Genomic DNA, 13,272 nt, shown 5'->3' with positions numbered 1-13,272 from the left:
TTGTACTGTGTTTTGCCTGCAATCCTTTGGATGAATTACAACACTAATACCTCATGATACTGGTATCAAAGCATGTTGTCGTCACAGTTTTTTTGGGCCTTGCCAAATCTTCATTTCCATTGAGTTTATAAAATATTATTCTAGCTGGGAAATAGGTTTGAATTACTGAATTTGTGACAGCATAGTTCTTGCTTTTTAATCCAAAGTAAAATACAGGTCCTGTTTGTCATGACACATAATTCTTCTCCACCAACTTTACGTTACCTCAGCATTAAGAATATTTTTAACACTTAACTCTGCAAGTATGCAATACCATGCCAGGTCCCTCACATTTACTGAGATTTTCGTTTCTATGTTTTTCAAGATGCATATTGTTTAGATGTTGGAAAACTGAGAAAATGAGAAAATATATGAATTAAACCCTTATACATTATTATTTACTGGTATTTGTTTTTCTTTTCAGCAATTAGAGAGATGAACATTAGGTAAAATCATCCTTCACTTAGGCTTAGAGACTGGTCAGTAATTAACGGAACATAGGAGTCTGTCCAGTATACTTCAGCATTGAATCATCACTGCTTGGTTGGCCAGCAGGCCACAGAACAAAATTCACAGCTGATTAGTGATGCAATTTGCTCAAAGCGTGTACATTTATCATTATAGGCTATTTATAGGCCATTACTGTTTTCTGTACAAGCATATTCTTCAAAATGTCATTCCTTAATCTGACGAGCAGAACTAAAATTGGTTTAGTTTCTTCTCCAGCACAACCATGAATGAATTTATCAATATATCAGTATAATGTTTGTATATTCAGTGGTAAACATTAAGATGCCACATGTTAATTTTAAGTATACAATTAAACTCTGTTAATCAGAACACTGGTTGACACCCTTTTTACTCAGACGAGCAAGGAATATGGAAAACTAAAACACATCTTGCATTTCACAAATAACCAATGCTAGAGAGAACCTGCATATCATGTACAGGGAGTATAGAAATGATAATGGAAGGATAAAAGTATAGTTTATGATGGAGGTTAAAGCCTCTGGTGTAAGTTGTATTTTGTATCCACCATCATGATAATATAGGATCATTATGGTATTTGTTTACCTTCCAGATTTGAGTTTTAGCTTTAGTTTGCAGATTGTATAGCAGAAATCTGCAGATACTGTTATCTGAATACAGATACATTCAGATTAACCAAGTCTTGATTAATGGGGTATTAACCAAGTTTTCATTAATGTGGTATTAACCAAGTCTTGATTAATGCAGTATTAACCAAGTTTTCATTAATGTGGTATTAACCAAGTCTTGATTAATGTGGTATTAACCAAGTCTTGATTAATGGGAGTATTAACAAAGTCTTGATTAATGGGACCTTAACCAAATCTTGATTAATGGGGTATTAACCAAGTCTTGATTAATGGGGCATTAATCAAGTCTTGATTAATGTGGTATTAACCAAGTCTTGATTAATAGGACATTAACCAAGTCTTGATTAATGGGGTATTAACCAAGCCTTGATTAATGGGGTTTCACTGTAATGGTTTATGCATCATTTCCCTAATACTTTGCTGTATTTTAATCTTCCACAAATTATCACCAGTTGTTATGATGGTACCAAAAATTATGCGCTTTAGTTTTATTTTACACTTGTGGTTAACTTTATATTTTCATAAAATTGCTTTAAATTTTTTCCTTAGTTTATAAAAGACAGGCTATTTCATTGTCATAATATGGATGGAAAATATGTTTGTGCATGTCATGACCCTAATTTGTGGTCTTTTTGTATGTTTTGATTGGGATGAAACTCGCCATGCATGGCATGTGTACATATGAAAGTATTAAACTATGTCCAAGGTAATCATAGCTGAGGAGGCCTTTGCACATATGCTGACCTTTGGTTTCTTTGTTTGAATGTTCAGCACCTAAGTATGTCACATTTAAAAACAATTCCTGATTCTCACATTAAGCTGATTTGGTAAGTTTCTGATACCAGACAAAAAAATTCATTAAAACAGTGCATACCACCAAGAAACTACGTAGTGGTGTTCACGCGTTATGTCAGATCACATCCACTTTATGAGGAAGTTGAGAGGTGGAGTCCATTACCCTTGTGAAACATTTGAAGTTAGACATGATATGGTTGCATACAATTTAGCTGGCAGAGAATGAAAATGTTTGATATATGTATGTGGTATGTGTTGTTTTGAAGATTCTGTCATCAGAATATTCATATCTGTGTAATCTTCGAATCCTGTGAGATTTTGAAACATCATGACCTGAGTGCTAATGCTGTACATCCAGATCCAAAGGTCAGAGGTTGGCATAAAGTGCAGAAATAGTCCTGAAGCCAGTCAAATAGTATCTGTTAACTGACCAAGCTTCAACGGTCAAAGGCTGGCATAAAGTGCAGAAATAGTCCTGAAGCCAGTCAAATAGTATATGTTAACTGACCAAGCTTCAACGGTCAAAGGCTGGCATAAAGTGCAGAAATAGTCCTGAAGCCAGTCAAATAGTATATGTTAACTGACCAAGCTTCCAAGGTCAAAGGCTAGCATAAAGTGCAGAAATAGTCCTGTAGCTAGTGAAATAACATCAGACAACTGGAACACAGAAACAAATTCATTTTTTTCTAGCTGAAAGATATTCTCTTGTCCAGTTTAAGTGTATTTTATTCATGATCACATTATATATAATCAAAATTTAACCAAATCTCAAACAAATTATATTTGCTACATCATTTCATTCAAAACAATTAACAAACTATATACAGAAATGGATAGTTGTATATGTATGTACATGCATGTAGCTACGTTAATCCTAATCCCTAGACATCACTGAAAAAGATTGTTTTCTTTATTCACACCACTGAAAGTGATCATAGTCTTGCTCCCACACCACTGAAAGTGATCAGTCTTGCTCCCACACCACTGAAAGTGATCAGTCTTGCTCCCACACCACTGAAAGTGATCAGTCTTGCTCCCACACCACTGAAAGTGATCATAGTCTTGCTCCCACACCACTGAAAGTGATCATAGTCTTGCTCCCACACCACTGAAACTGATCATACCCTTAATCCCACACCACTGAACTGATTATATTCTTACTCCCACACTATCAGCCAATGTGGATGTGTGAGAAAGCTTGCCAGTTGCTTCCCATGGGTCAGTGGTTCTTTCCATGTTTTTCCTGGTTTCTTCCTCTACCAGTTGTACTGGTTGCCATGTATAGCCTGTTTTGTGTTGAGTAATGGTGTTAAACCCTAAACAACAGTAACTCTCACACACTAAAAGAGACTGTTGATCAGGTTTAAAAAAGTCACCACAAGGTTGTAAACTTGGGTATACTTTTCGTTACCTCTACTGTTCATTGGCCAGAATACTAGCTTTTGTTATGGTCTTTCACCTGGGATATGTGAAAACAGGTCTGTTATTGCCATTCCTTTCCTCCTAAATTACTTGGAGGATTGTCACAAAACTTGACAGACACATTCACCCTTGGGTCTAGTTGGACCTCAACAAAAGTGGTGTCCCTTGAAGAGATTGGATGGTCATATTGACTTTGGGGTTTTCTCAGAAAGACCTCTTCTGATTTCACATTGGTTCTTACTGAAAATGTGATACTTAATGGATGGTAATATTGATTTGGGGTTTTTGGTAAGAGGCTTCTTACAATGTCTAGTTCAGTCTGAAATGAAAATACTGGCAATCTGTCAACCAGTATGACAACCATGGTGGCCAGTTTGAAAATCTTCTTATTACTACTTCTGAAGAATGGATGGAAATACTAACATGGAGTTTCACTACAAGACTTCTTGTGGTGTCTAGTTGATTTTAAATGAAAATGGTGCTGATCTGACTACCAAGCTGGCCATGCTACTCCTCCTGTACACATGGTCTTATTACATAGGGTTTGTCTCAAAGACCTTTTATTATATCTAGTTTGTCCTAAAATATAATGGTGCTGATCTGACCCCCAACATGGTCGCCATTTTAGGCATTTTAAAAATCTTGTTATTGCTACTTCTCCTGAATTGATGGTCGCATGCTGTCCAGTTGCTCCCATTGAAAATGGTTTCAGTATAAAATCCTATAAGGCCATCATGGCAGCCCTTTGGAAAATCTTGTTTTTTTAAACTCATAAATGGAAAGTAATATCAACATGTAGTTTTCACCAGAAGACTTCTTTTGGTATCTGTTTGGTCCTCTTGTTGTTGTTGTTGTTGTTGGGTTTAACACCATTTTTCAGCACACGATAAGCTATGCATGGCGGCCAGTATTAATGGTGGAGGAAGAACCCTGGAAAACCCTGGGAAGAACCATCGACCAATGAGAAGCTACTGGCAAGCTTTCTCACATACCCACATTGGTTGAATCCTAGACTCGAACCCACGCAGACAGAGGTGAGATGGCAGTGATCCGTAATGGAGAGCGCTTTAGACCACTCTGCCACTTGGGACCCCTGTTTGGTCCTGAATGTGAATGATGCTGATTTGACATACAACATGTCCATCATGTGTAACATGTAAATCTTGTAACACTACACTTTCTGAATGGATGGTCATATGGGGTTTTTCACCAAAAGAGTTACTATGGTAAATAGTTGGTCCTAAATGGAAATGGTCCAATCTTACATCCAATATGGCCACATAATAAACATGTTGAAAATCTTGTTCTCACTACTCCACCTGAATGTATGGTCATATCAACATGTGGTTTTCACCAGAGGATTTGTAATATCTAGCTAGTCTGAAATGAAATGTTGCCATTCTTTAATCTAGTATGACCACTTACTTATTTCAACACTTAGTAGTGAAAAGTAAAAGAGGGTTTTATCTTGCTTGCTCGAATTTCTTTTCAGACAGTAAGGCATCAGACCCTTTGAGGAACTCTTTTTACTGTTCCAAACCCCACAAAATGGGGGGGGGGTATTATCTGAATAGAGGAGGGTTTAAATGAAGGAGTAAAGCTAGGACTTGAAAACATAATACATGGTTTGGTTGGATTTGGTTGAGTTTTCTGTGCAATGTGTTTTAGAAATTAGTGCAAATCATGCATACTAGAATTGAGCCTACTGCATCATCATTTTAACTTTATAGATCCACATTTTCCATATTATTATACCAGCAGATTTGGGTTTCTTGCTATTCATTCAAAATTGATCAAAGGGTTATGGGTTCGAATTTCACTAGCTACACTGCTGTCATACTTCTTACTCATTGAATAAGGTTGGGGTCATATTAGAAGCAGTCTAATTATTTTTTTTTCTTGGGTACAGATTTTCAGATTCTGTGGTTACTACATAAACCACAAATTTAAAGATGCAGTCAACAATGATCCGTCTGTGGAAATAGTATGACTCCCTTCCCTATTTTAATTACCAGTACCAATAAAAATTTCATTTCTTGGAAAAAGATGAAATTTAATTCCCATGAAAAGAAAGAAATTCACAGTAATTTGCTGTCAGTTACTTAAGATGGATAAGTAGACTGGTATCTGTAACTGTTAGTTGTATGGATTAGAAAATTAGATGCGCCAGAAAAAATATACTATATTTAGCAATGTACAGTACCCAGCAAACTACAAACAGCATAGACCAAGATCTGCCATCACAAGATGTGCTGGAATATCTTGGTCTTCACTGTTAGTTAGAAATAATATTGAGTAGAATTAATAAGAGATATCCTGGACTGCCATGACGTTTTGAAAACAGCACTGGTATTGTGCCATTCATAGATAGTTGTGCATGATACAATGTATGTACCAGCATAGAAGTCGAGTCCAGCTGCAGACTTTGTAGACCCTGATTTGCTGTCACATACTGCATAGGCATATTATGATCAGTGCAGCTTGTTAGGAGTGATCAGTAGAAGAAACAACATAGATCCTGATCTGCTGGTGAATTTTGCAGTGACAGATGAGGATCTGTGTTATTTGCATGTGGGCTTGACTTTTGCTGCATGTATATATGATTGGAGTAAATTTGGATAGTGGATTTGAGTTCAGTTATTGTAGCTGAATTCAGTCAATTAATTAATAATGGAAAATTCTCAGCTTGAAATAGGTCTGTATGTTAAAATATTTGAAAAATATCAATGTAGGTATTGGTCCTTGCACTTGTTGGATCATATGAATCATATATGGAGTTGTTTCCCCTAAGTCATGCTAATTGTATATGTATTTCATAATGGAGAAAGAAATTCTTTAAACTAAATTCATTGCATTGCTTGTATTTTACTTAAGATTGACAAATAATGTGAATGTAACTGGATTGTGCCATGAATATTATGTTGCCAAAGGTACCTTGACTGCTTTTTCGTCAACCAGTCTTTGATAACAATCTTTTAATAAATTTTGGGTTTTTTTTTACTTTTCATTAGCAAAAGAACATTTGATGATCTGCAATCTCGTTGGGATCTTTCATTGTATGTGTATTTAAAAAGTTTTCACATCATTTGTTAAGCTTACTTACTTAAAAGCCATTCAGAATATTTGTAAAATCAAAATTTATTAGAAATTGAATAATCATTACAGTGGTCCTCCACTTGAGAAGCTCCACTGAAAAAAGCCACCTGTTTTATAAGCCCACCTTGCCTGGAATCAAATATTTGAACTTATTTGTCCCCTTTGTCTCATTTAAAATGACAACTTTTTATTGGATTATGGGAAACCTTATAAGACATGATCACTTAATATAAAAAATTAGTGCATTCAGGTATGTAATCATCAATAACACACAACAGTTTTGTTTTACTCTTGCTATTTCATATATATATATATATATATATATATATATATATATATATATATATATATATATATATATATAATATAAACAAACCAAAATTAAAAATTTATCCAAGTCCATTTAACAAAAATTATTCATTAAAGATCCACCCCATCTTGGTAAATTTATGTAGAGTATTTACATTTGTTTCCTTAATTATAATTGCTTTTAAATCCATACAAATGCGGCTTTACTTTTTAAAAATTTTAATAAAATTCACGCTACTTAAAGACTTAGTAGTATCACTACAGTAACCAGCATGATTACTGGTGTCTTTAAATTTGTGTAAGTTAATACCTAAGTGATTGCAAGTTAATACCTAAGTAATTGCAAGTTAATACCTAAGTAAGTTAATACCTAAATAATCATAAGTTAAATAACTTCAGTCCGAGTCCATTACTTCTGATAAATATATTTGAAATATCAATTACATTGCATGGGCTCCAGGTCCAGGGCGCTTGGCTTTCACATATTGCTCACATCTCACCTGTCTACATGGGTTTGTATATTAGGTCGACCAGTGTGGGTTTATGAGAAAGCTTCCCATGGGTTGATATTTTTTCATGGGGTCTTCTTCAGCCCTTCCTCCACCAAAAATACTGGCTGCCATGTAGGACTCATTGTACTAATTAAGTTCCCATAGTAAACCTATATTACCAGCCTTGTCATATTATTTAATTAACGAGTAAAAGGTCAAGGTGACTAACTATATGTACATGTATTATTACAGAAAAAAGAGATTTAAATGACAAAAAATGACCTAAAATTCCTGCCAGAAGACATATAATTTTAAACTAAAGTATGGTAAACATAAGTCCATTAAAATGCAAAATTTGAACTTTCAAAACATTCACTGAAAGAAATTAGTGGGATGCAAAGTCATGAGAGGTCATCACCATTAAGCATGGTGGAAGAGACCAAATTGATAATATCTGAAGCATTATGTTTCAAAGCACAACTAGAAAATATCTTATTGCTTACTGTAATTACTCTATAAATGGTAAATTGTATGAATTTTACATCTGTATTGCTTAGATATAAACCAAAGTGCAAAACACTCCCCCAACATAGTCAAATCTACACACTATTCCCCCGTTCTTGGCAGCAGTTGATATATCTGAATATGCGTTTAATATCCCACTGAAAGTCACTCATTGGTTTACAAAAAGTATTAATTTTGCTTGTTATCCACAAGTAAAACCATACGATTGCATTTATAGTAAAGTTAATTCCACTTGCATATGTAGAGTCACTGTATTGCTGTGACTGTCTATAGGACTCGTGATACAAATTCAGTTCCCACAGTAAACCTATGTAAACACTAAGATTAAAAATTCAATAACTGCTCATGATCAAACCTATATTTATCAGTATAGATGAAACCTAGATGTCAGCTTCTGTATAGAGGAAAGGATATGAGCTGCAGCATTTTCTGGACCTGCATGTGTTTGAAACACGTGCTTTCATTCCTGCATCAGAGTCAGGTGCTAATTTTAGTAATGCGTGTTCCAAACTCAAGACTGTTAAAGGACTGAAATTCCATCAATAAAACAATGTCTGTATTTTTTTCACTTACAACTAGGATAAGCTCTCAAAAGATTCTTTTTCCTAACACATAACTTATTAATCAATCCTGGTCAGCCAAACCGATATATACCGGCAAATATATTTTATGTTCACCCATTTCCAGGCTGGTTCCCATTTTTTCATATTATTAGTACCATGTGTCCTATAGTGCCTATCTTATGTTAAAAATGGTGTTAAACCCACAAAAAATAACACATCAAATATATTGTTCAAAATAATGCTTTTGTGTTGTTTTCAGTATATAAAAACATTTCAGTATATAAAAACATAATACCTAGCAGTTAATTATCAGTGTTAGATGTTTCTGTAGCTAGTTATAAGTAATTTCTAATTCACTGCAATAACTTTACATTTTAGTGAATAGAATTAATAACATTGCATTGGACAGAAGTGATGGAACTAAAAATGTCTTCCAGAATGCAGCTCTGACAGAAAAATTAGTTTTCTTAGTAGTCTGCATTTATATTAATGTTATTAAATGCGTTCTCATTATCATATTCCTTGAGTGATATATTTACTTGCACAGTAACAGCCTTTGAATGCTCTCCCCTTACTTGTCTTTAAAAAACATAATTACTGTTCATATAATAATCAAAACCTGAAAATCATTTTCAAACTGGAGTAAAAAGTGTGTCATGCAACCCACACCCCTTCTCCTTTGCATAATATGAATTCTTTTACTTATTGCAATATTTAACCAAGCATGATAGAGAGACAGACTAAGATGGATGCACAAGGGGGTGGTAAATTGCCCCTTCCTGGTTCATGGTAGAGCATAAGAAATTTGTGTATTTCATATACATACATGAGGCAAAATAGAAACATGTTATGCCCAGCCCAAGTTTCATAGAACAAAGACGATGAAGATATGTCCAGCATGAGTTTCATAGTTATTCCAGAACAAAGATAATCGCACATATGCATCAGCATAGTACATCAAATAAATCAAATATATATTTTGTGGCAGATACTTGCTTGTGAATAGCTGTTAACTTGTGGTAAAATATTGAAGTTATGTTCATTTGAAATTTTACGTTATGTATACTGACCCTCAGCTTTGTAATAGATATTAGAACTATGTCTCACTAGCTTTTAGTTTGTATGTGATTATGTGATGCCTAATATAACACAGTGTTAGTTTGGCTGTTTTTGTTTGGCAGCCCGTAGAAAATGGCAAATGCGAGAGGTTGACTAACATTTGGTGATTGTTTATTTACTTTAATTATTTACTTATTTTGATGTCTGTCACATTTAACAATTATCTATTAAAACTAATTATTGCATGTACCAGTCTTTCTTAATTGTGCTCATTTGGGTCACCATTTTGCAATGTCATGCTTTATTTTGTATCTAATATGGTGATGGTGATCACATATCACAATAATGCTTTGTCATCATCATCATTATTCCTGTTTTCAAGTACAAATGACCTGTAGATTGATGTAGCCTAAACACTAATATCTTCAGTATTGTTTGTGGGGAAAAAAACAACTATGTAAGTGATGGTGCCTTTCAATATATATTTTGTTCTGTGGGTTTCTTTCCACATTTTATTCTTGACAACATATTGTCCTTTTCTTTTAAATAATTTTTTTATAGTTTATATGTTCATTCCAGTAGTCACATGTGTAGGTTGTTGAGAAATTCACTAAATAACTGAATAAACTTACTAAAGGGATGAGCACTTAGTAGAAAAGAGAACTGAATGAACATCTGAAAAAGGAATACAACTGTGTCCAAAATATTGATAATTGTGCATTTTGGTAAATAAAAAAAAATAAAAACTATATGCAGACATACTTTAGTGGAAATGTGATAACTATTTACAGATGACTCCTAATTTACTCTATAAATTTGTCTTTTTTTATGAACCTGTTGAAATTTCTCACAAATTGACATTATTATCAAATATTGGCAGACTTGAGATGTTACACCTATACCAACAGCACACTTCCTGTCTGCCCGCATGGGAGTTGAGAAAAAATTTACTAAGATTGCAAATTGATCTAGCAAACAAATGAAATGATTGAGGTCTCCTGGATTAGTTGATGCATTTAAGATTGAATATATAATCATTCTGAGTCAAGTTGCATGCGGTTTAAAATGAACCTTTGCAATACATTTCCTTGCTTTCAAATTTTGTCCAAATTTTGCTATGTACTGTCATTAAGTTAGATCTGTATTCATCATACAGTGTTAACATTTGTGTCCTACTGGGTACAGTGTAACTATCACGAGGTCTGGTGTATATTTGTCATGAAATGTTAACATTTGTTTTCCTACAGGGTACATTATAATTGGCATTTAAGTTTGGATTTCTGGTGTAGTCATATATTTTTAATTCCAGGTGTTAAAGGGCTACAACAGATTAAGTACATTTTTATAGTTTTTAAAACAATATTTTCAGAACCTGAATGCATTTTACTGATCAAGGCACATTTTCATTTTGCAATTGTTTAGTCGTTAGAGACCTTCAATGCTTGTTGCAAGTATATTCTAGATAAGCTTGCTTCATTTAAATCTACTGCATTTAGAGTCCTAGTTCAAGTTTTTGGTTAGCTGTTGCTATTTTCTGTACAGTTTACCTCTTCATAGGTTATTTGTGCTATCCTTTTTGCTTGGTATAGATCCAGGTACAATATATGACATTACTTCATAGAATGTTCATCATTGTATAGTTTGGGCACTATGATTGCAGGTATATTTTAAACTTGTCAAAAATCTGAATTTTTTCTATTTACAGTTATAATGGAATGTTTTTTCCTTCTCTCTGTTCATAAACAGTATGATCTAAGTGATTAAGTATAAAATGTTGACATCACTTTGGTTTCATGTTTGATGGGCACTTTAAAATTTGATCATGCTGAAGCACATTGAGTAAAGTACTTTGCCGAAGTAGATACCACGATTGCCAATTTGGGCAGATCCATTGGTGGGAATTAAGCCCACATTATTCTGGTCATAAGTCCAATGTCTTAAGCCATTTCAACTCACAGATGTATGGTAAATTCATAATCTCTTATCTTTAGTTTAATTCTTTCAACCACTTCAGAATTACAACTGTATTATTACTCATATTTACTAATAGTATGTATATAAATGTAATTTGGTAAAGAATTCATATTGTTTGTAAATACAGACCATATATGTCATATAAGGCCAAGATTTACGTTTTTGTACATGATGTATTATTGTTCATTCATCAATTGCCTTTTATGCTCATCAAAAATAAACTCAAAATAATTTTAATGTTTTTTTTTTGTCATTTAACTGATTCTGTATGATGTTGTACTGAGCAGGGATTTCAAAATCTTAATTTATCTCGGCCACCATATGATGTAAACCATACAAAACCATGATTGGTACCATCTGATGCAAACCAAACAAAACCATGTTTGGTACCATCTGATGCAAACCAAACAAAACCATGATTGGTACCATCTGATGCAAACCAAACAAAACCATGATTGGTACCATCTGATGCAAACCAAACCAAACCAGCTATGATTAGTACCAGCTGTATATCCAAATGACCACATATACAAATCAAATATTTCTAGACAGTTGGATAATGTCTGGCATGGTCGTTTTGGTGTTTTATGGCACAGAAATATGTGAATGTTGTATCAAGCTCTTGGCATAAAATAAAAGTGCCTCACCAAGGGCTGATCCAATGATTTGATTTGAACCCACACACATCTTGTCATAATCGAGCACGCTAACTACTGGGTCACCACAGCTCCAGTGGTTCAGGAAACATAATTCTCAAATAATTCTGGTGCCTTTGCCCTGCTTATAAAGGAAATATACCACACCTCGAAAAAGGCAAATCACCAGCCCCAAACTAGACTGCTCTCTCTTGTACATGGCAAATTGACAAGTTTGCAAGCATGCTGACAACACAACATCTTCACAGTGAGTGAAAAAATGCCTATTCAGTGTTATTATGACAATTTAAAATAAAATGGCTTGATTCTCAGCAAATGTTAGAATAAAAAACTAATATGTTACAGTAAAACCAGAAATGATAATTACATCCCTCTGGCGTTTGGTTGCTCATAGTAAGCCAACATCAAACATTCTTGTATTTGAAATGTACATGTAATACTATGGATCAGTTGAACTGCATGGCCTAATTCAGTGACCTGGAAATAGTGACACATATCCATCAAATTAAGCAGGGCTGGTGCCACAAAACAATCGAGAGTCTGATTAATAAAAACTGGAAACTGTCAAATTATTTTAGAATAATTCATCATTCATATAGAAACCTTTAAAGAGTTAACTGAGGAAAGTCTCAGCACAAAAGTTACATTCCTAGTGATTTAAATATAATCTTCTGCATACCTTCAGTGACTGGTATTAATTATTTGAAACTTTACAGGAAAACAAAATAAAGAAGGACCTTTGTAAAATTTTGTTTAATTAAGAGGGAAGCATCATACTATTTTAATAAACTTTTTATATTAATAATTGTGTTTTTGCAATTTGTTTGTATCTCTCTCTCTCTCTCTCTCTCTCTCTCTCTCTATATATATATAAACATATAAACACAGGAAAACTTTTTTACAAAATCGTTTTTCCCCTGAAATTGTCTCTTACAAGGACATCTTTAAATTCTTTATCATTTTATCATCATCATTAATTATATGATTAGTTGAAGATTAACAGTATTGTCATTGTGTAGAATAAGGATTGCCTTAGAGTATCATATCTGACATAGTGGTTTAGTTAGTGAGACAACTTGTTGACCAGGCTGTCGTGTAGATCTTGAGATCGACAAAGCTGCATGCTTCACCTATCTACCACCAGCTGTCATTCTGGCGTTCATTCAACATTCCAATGGACTACTTCCACACTCAAACTATAAGCCGTTTTATTTATAACATAATA

The 13,272-nt window shown here is 33.9% G+C and overlaps 1 protein-coding gene across 7 annotated transcripts in view; it reads left to right on the top strand.

Annotated features, from left to right (window-relative positions):
* Positions 1-11,628, top strand: part of LOC149805577 (vasodilator-stimulated phosphoprotein-like) — a 119,177-nt gene extending 107,549 nt beyond the window's left edge. For all 7 annotated transcript variants that reach the window (XM_089950212.1, XM_089950209.1, XM_089950211.1 and 4 more), the window contains one exon: positions 464-11,628. In XM_089950212.1, the coding sequence (XP_089806338.1) occupies positions 464-489 (26 nt within the window). In that variant the 3' untranslated portion in view covers positions 490-11,628. The remainder of the gene's footprint in view (positions 1-463) is intronic.
* The last annotated feature ends 1,644 nt before the right edge of the window (positions 11,629-13,272 follow it).

This window comes from Sinohyriopsis cumingii, chromosome 2 (genome assembly GCF_028554795.1).
Source record: "Sinohyriopsis cumingii isolate HCF-2022 chromosome 2, ASM2855479v2, whole genome shotgun sequence".
NCBI classification, from domain to species: Eukaryota; Metazoa; Mollusca; class Bivalvia; order Unionida; family Unionidae; genus Sinohyriopsis; species Sinohyriopsis cumingii.
The sequence above is the reverse complement of the archived record's forward strand: the minus strand, read 5'-3'. Positions and strand labels throughout refer to the sequence as shown.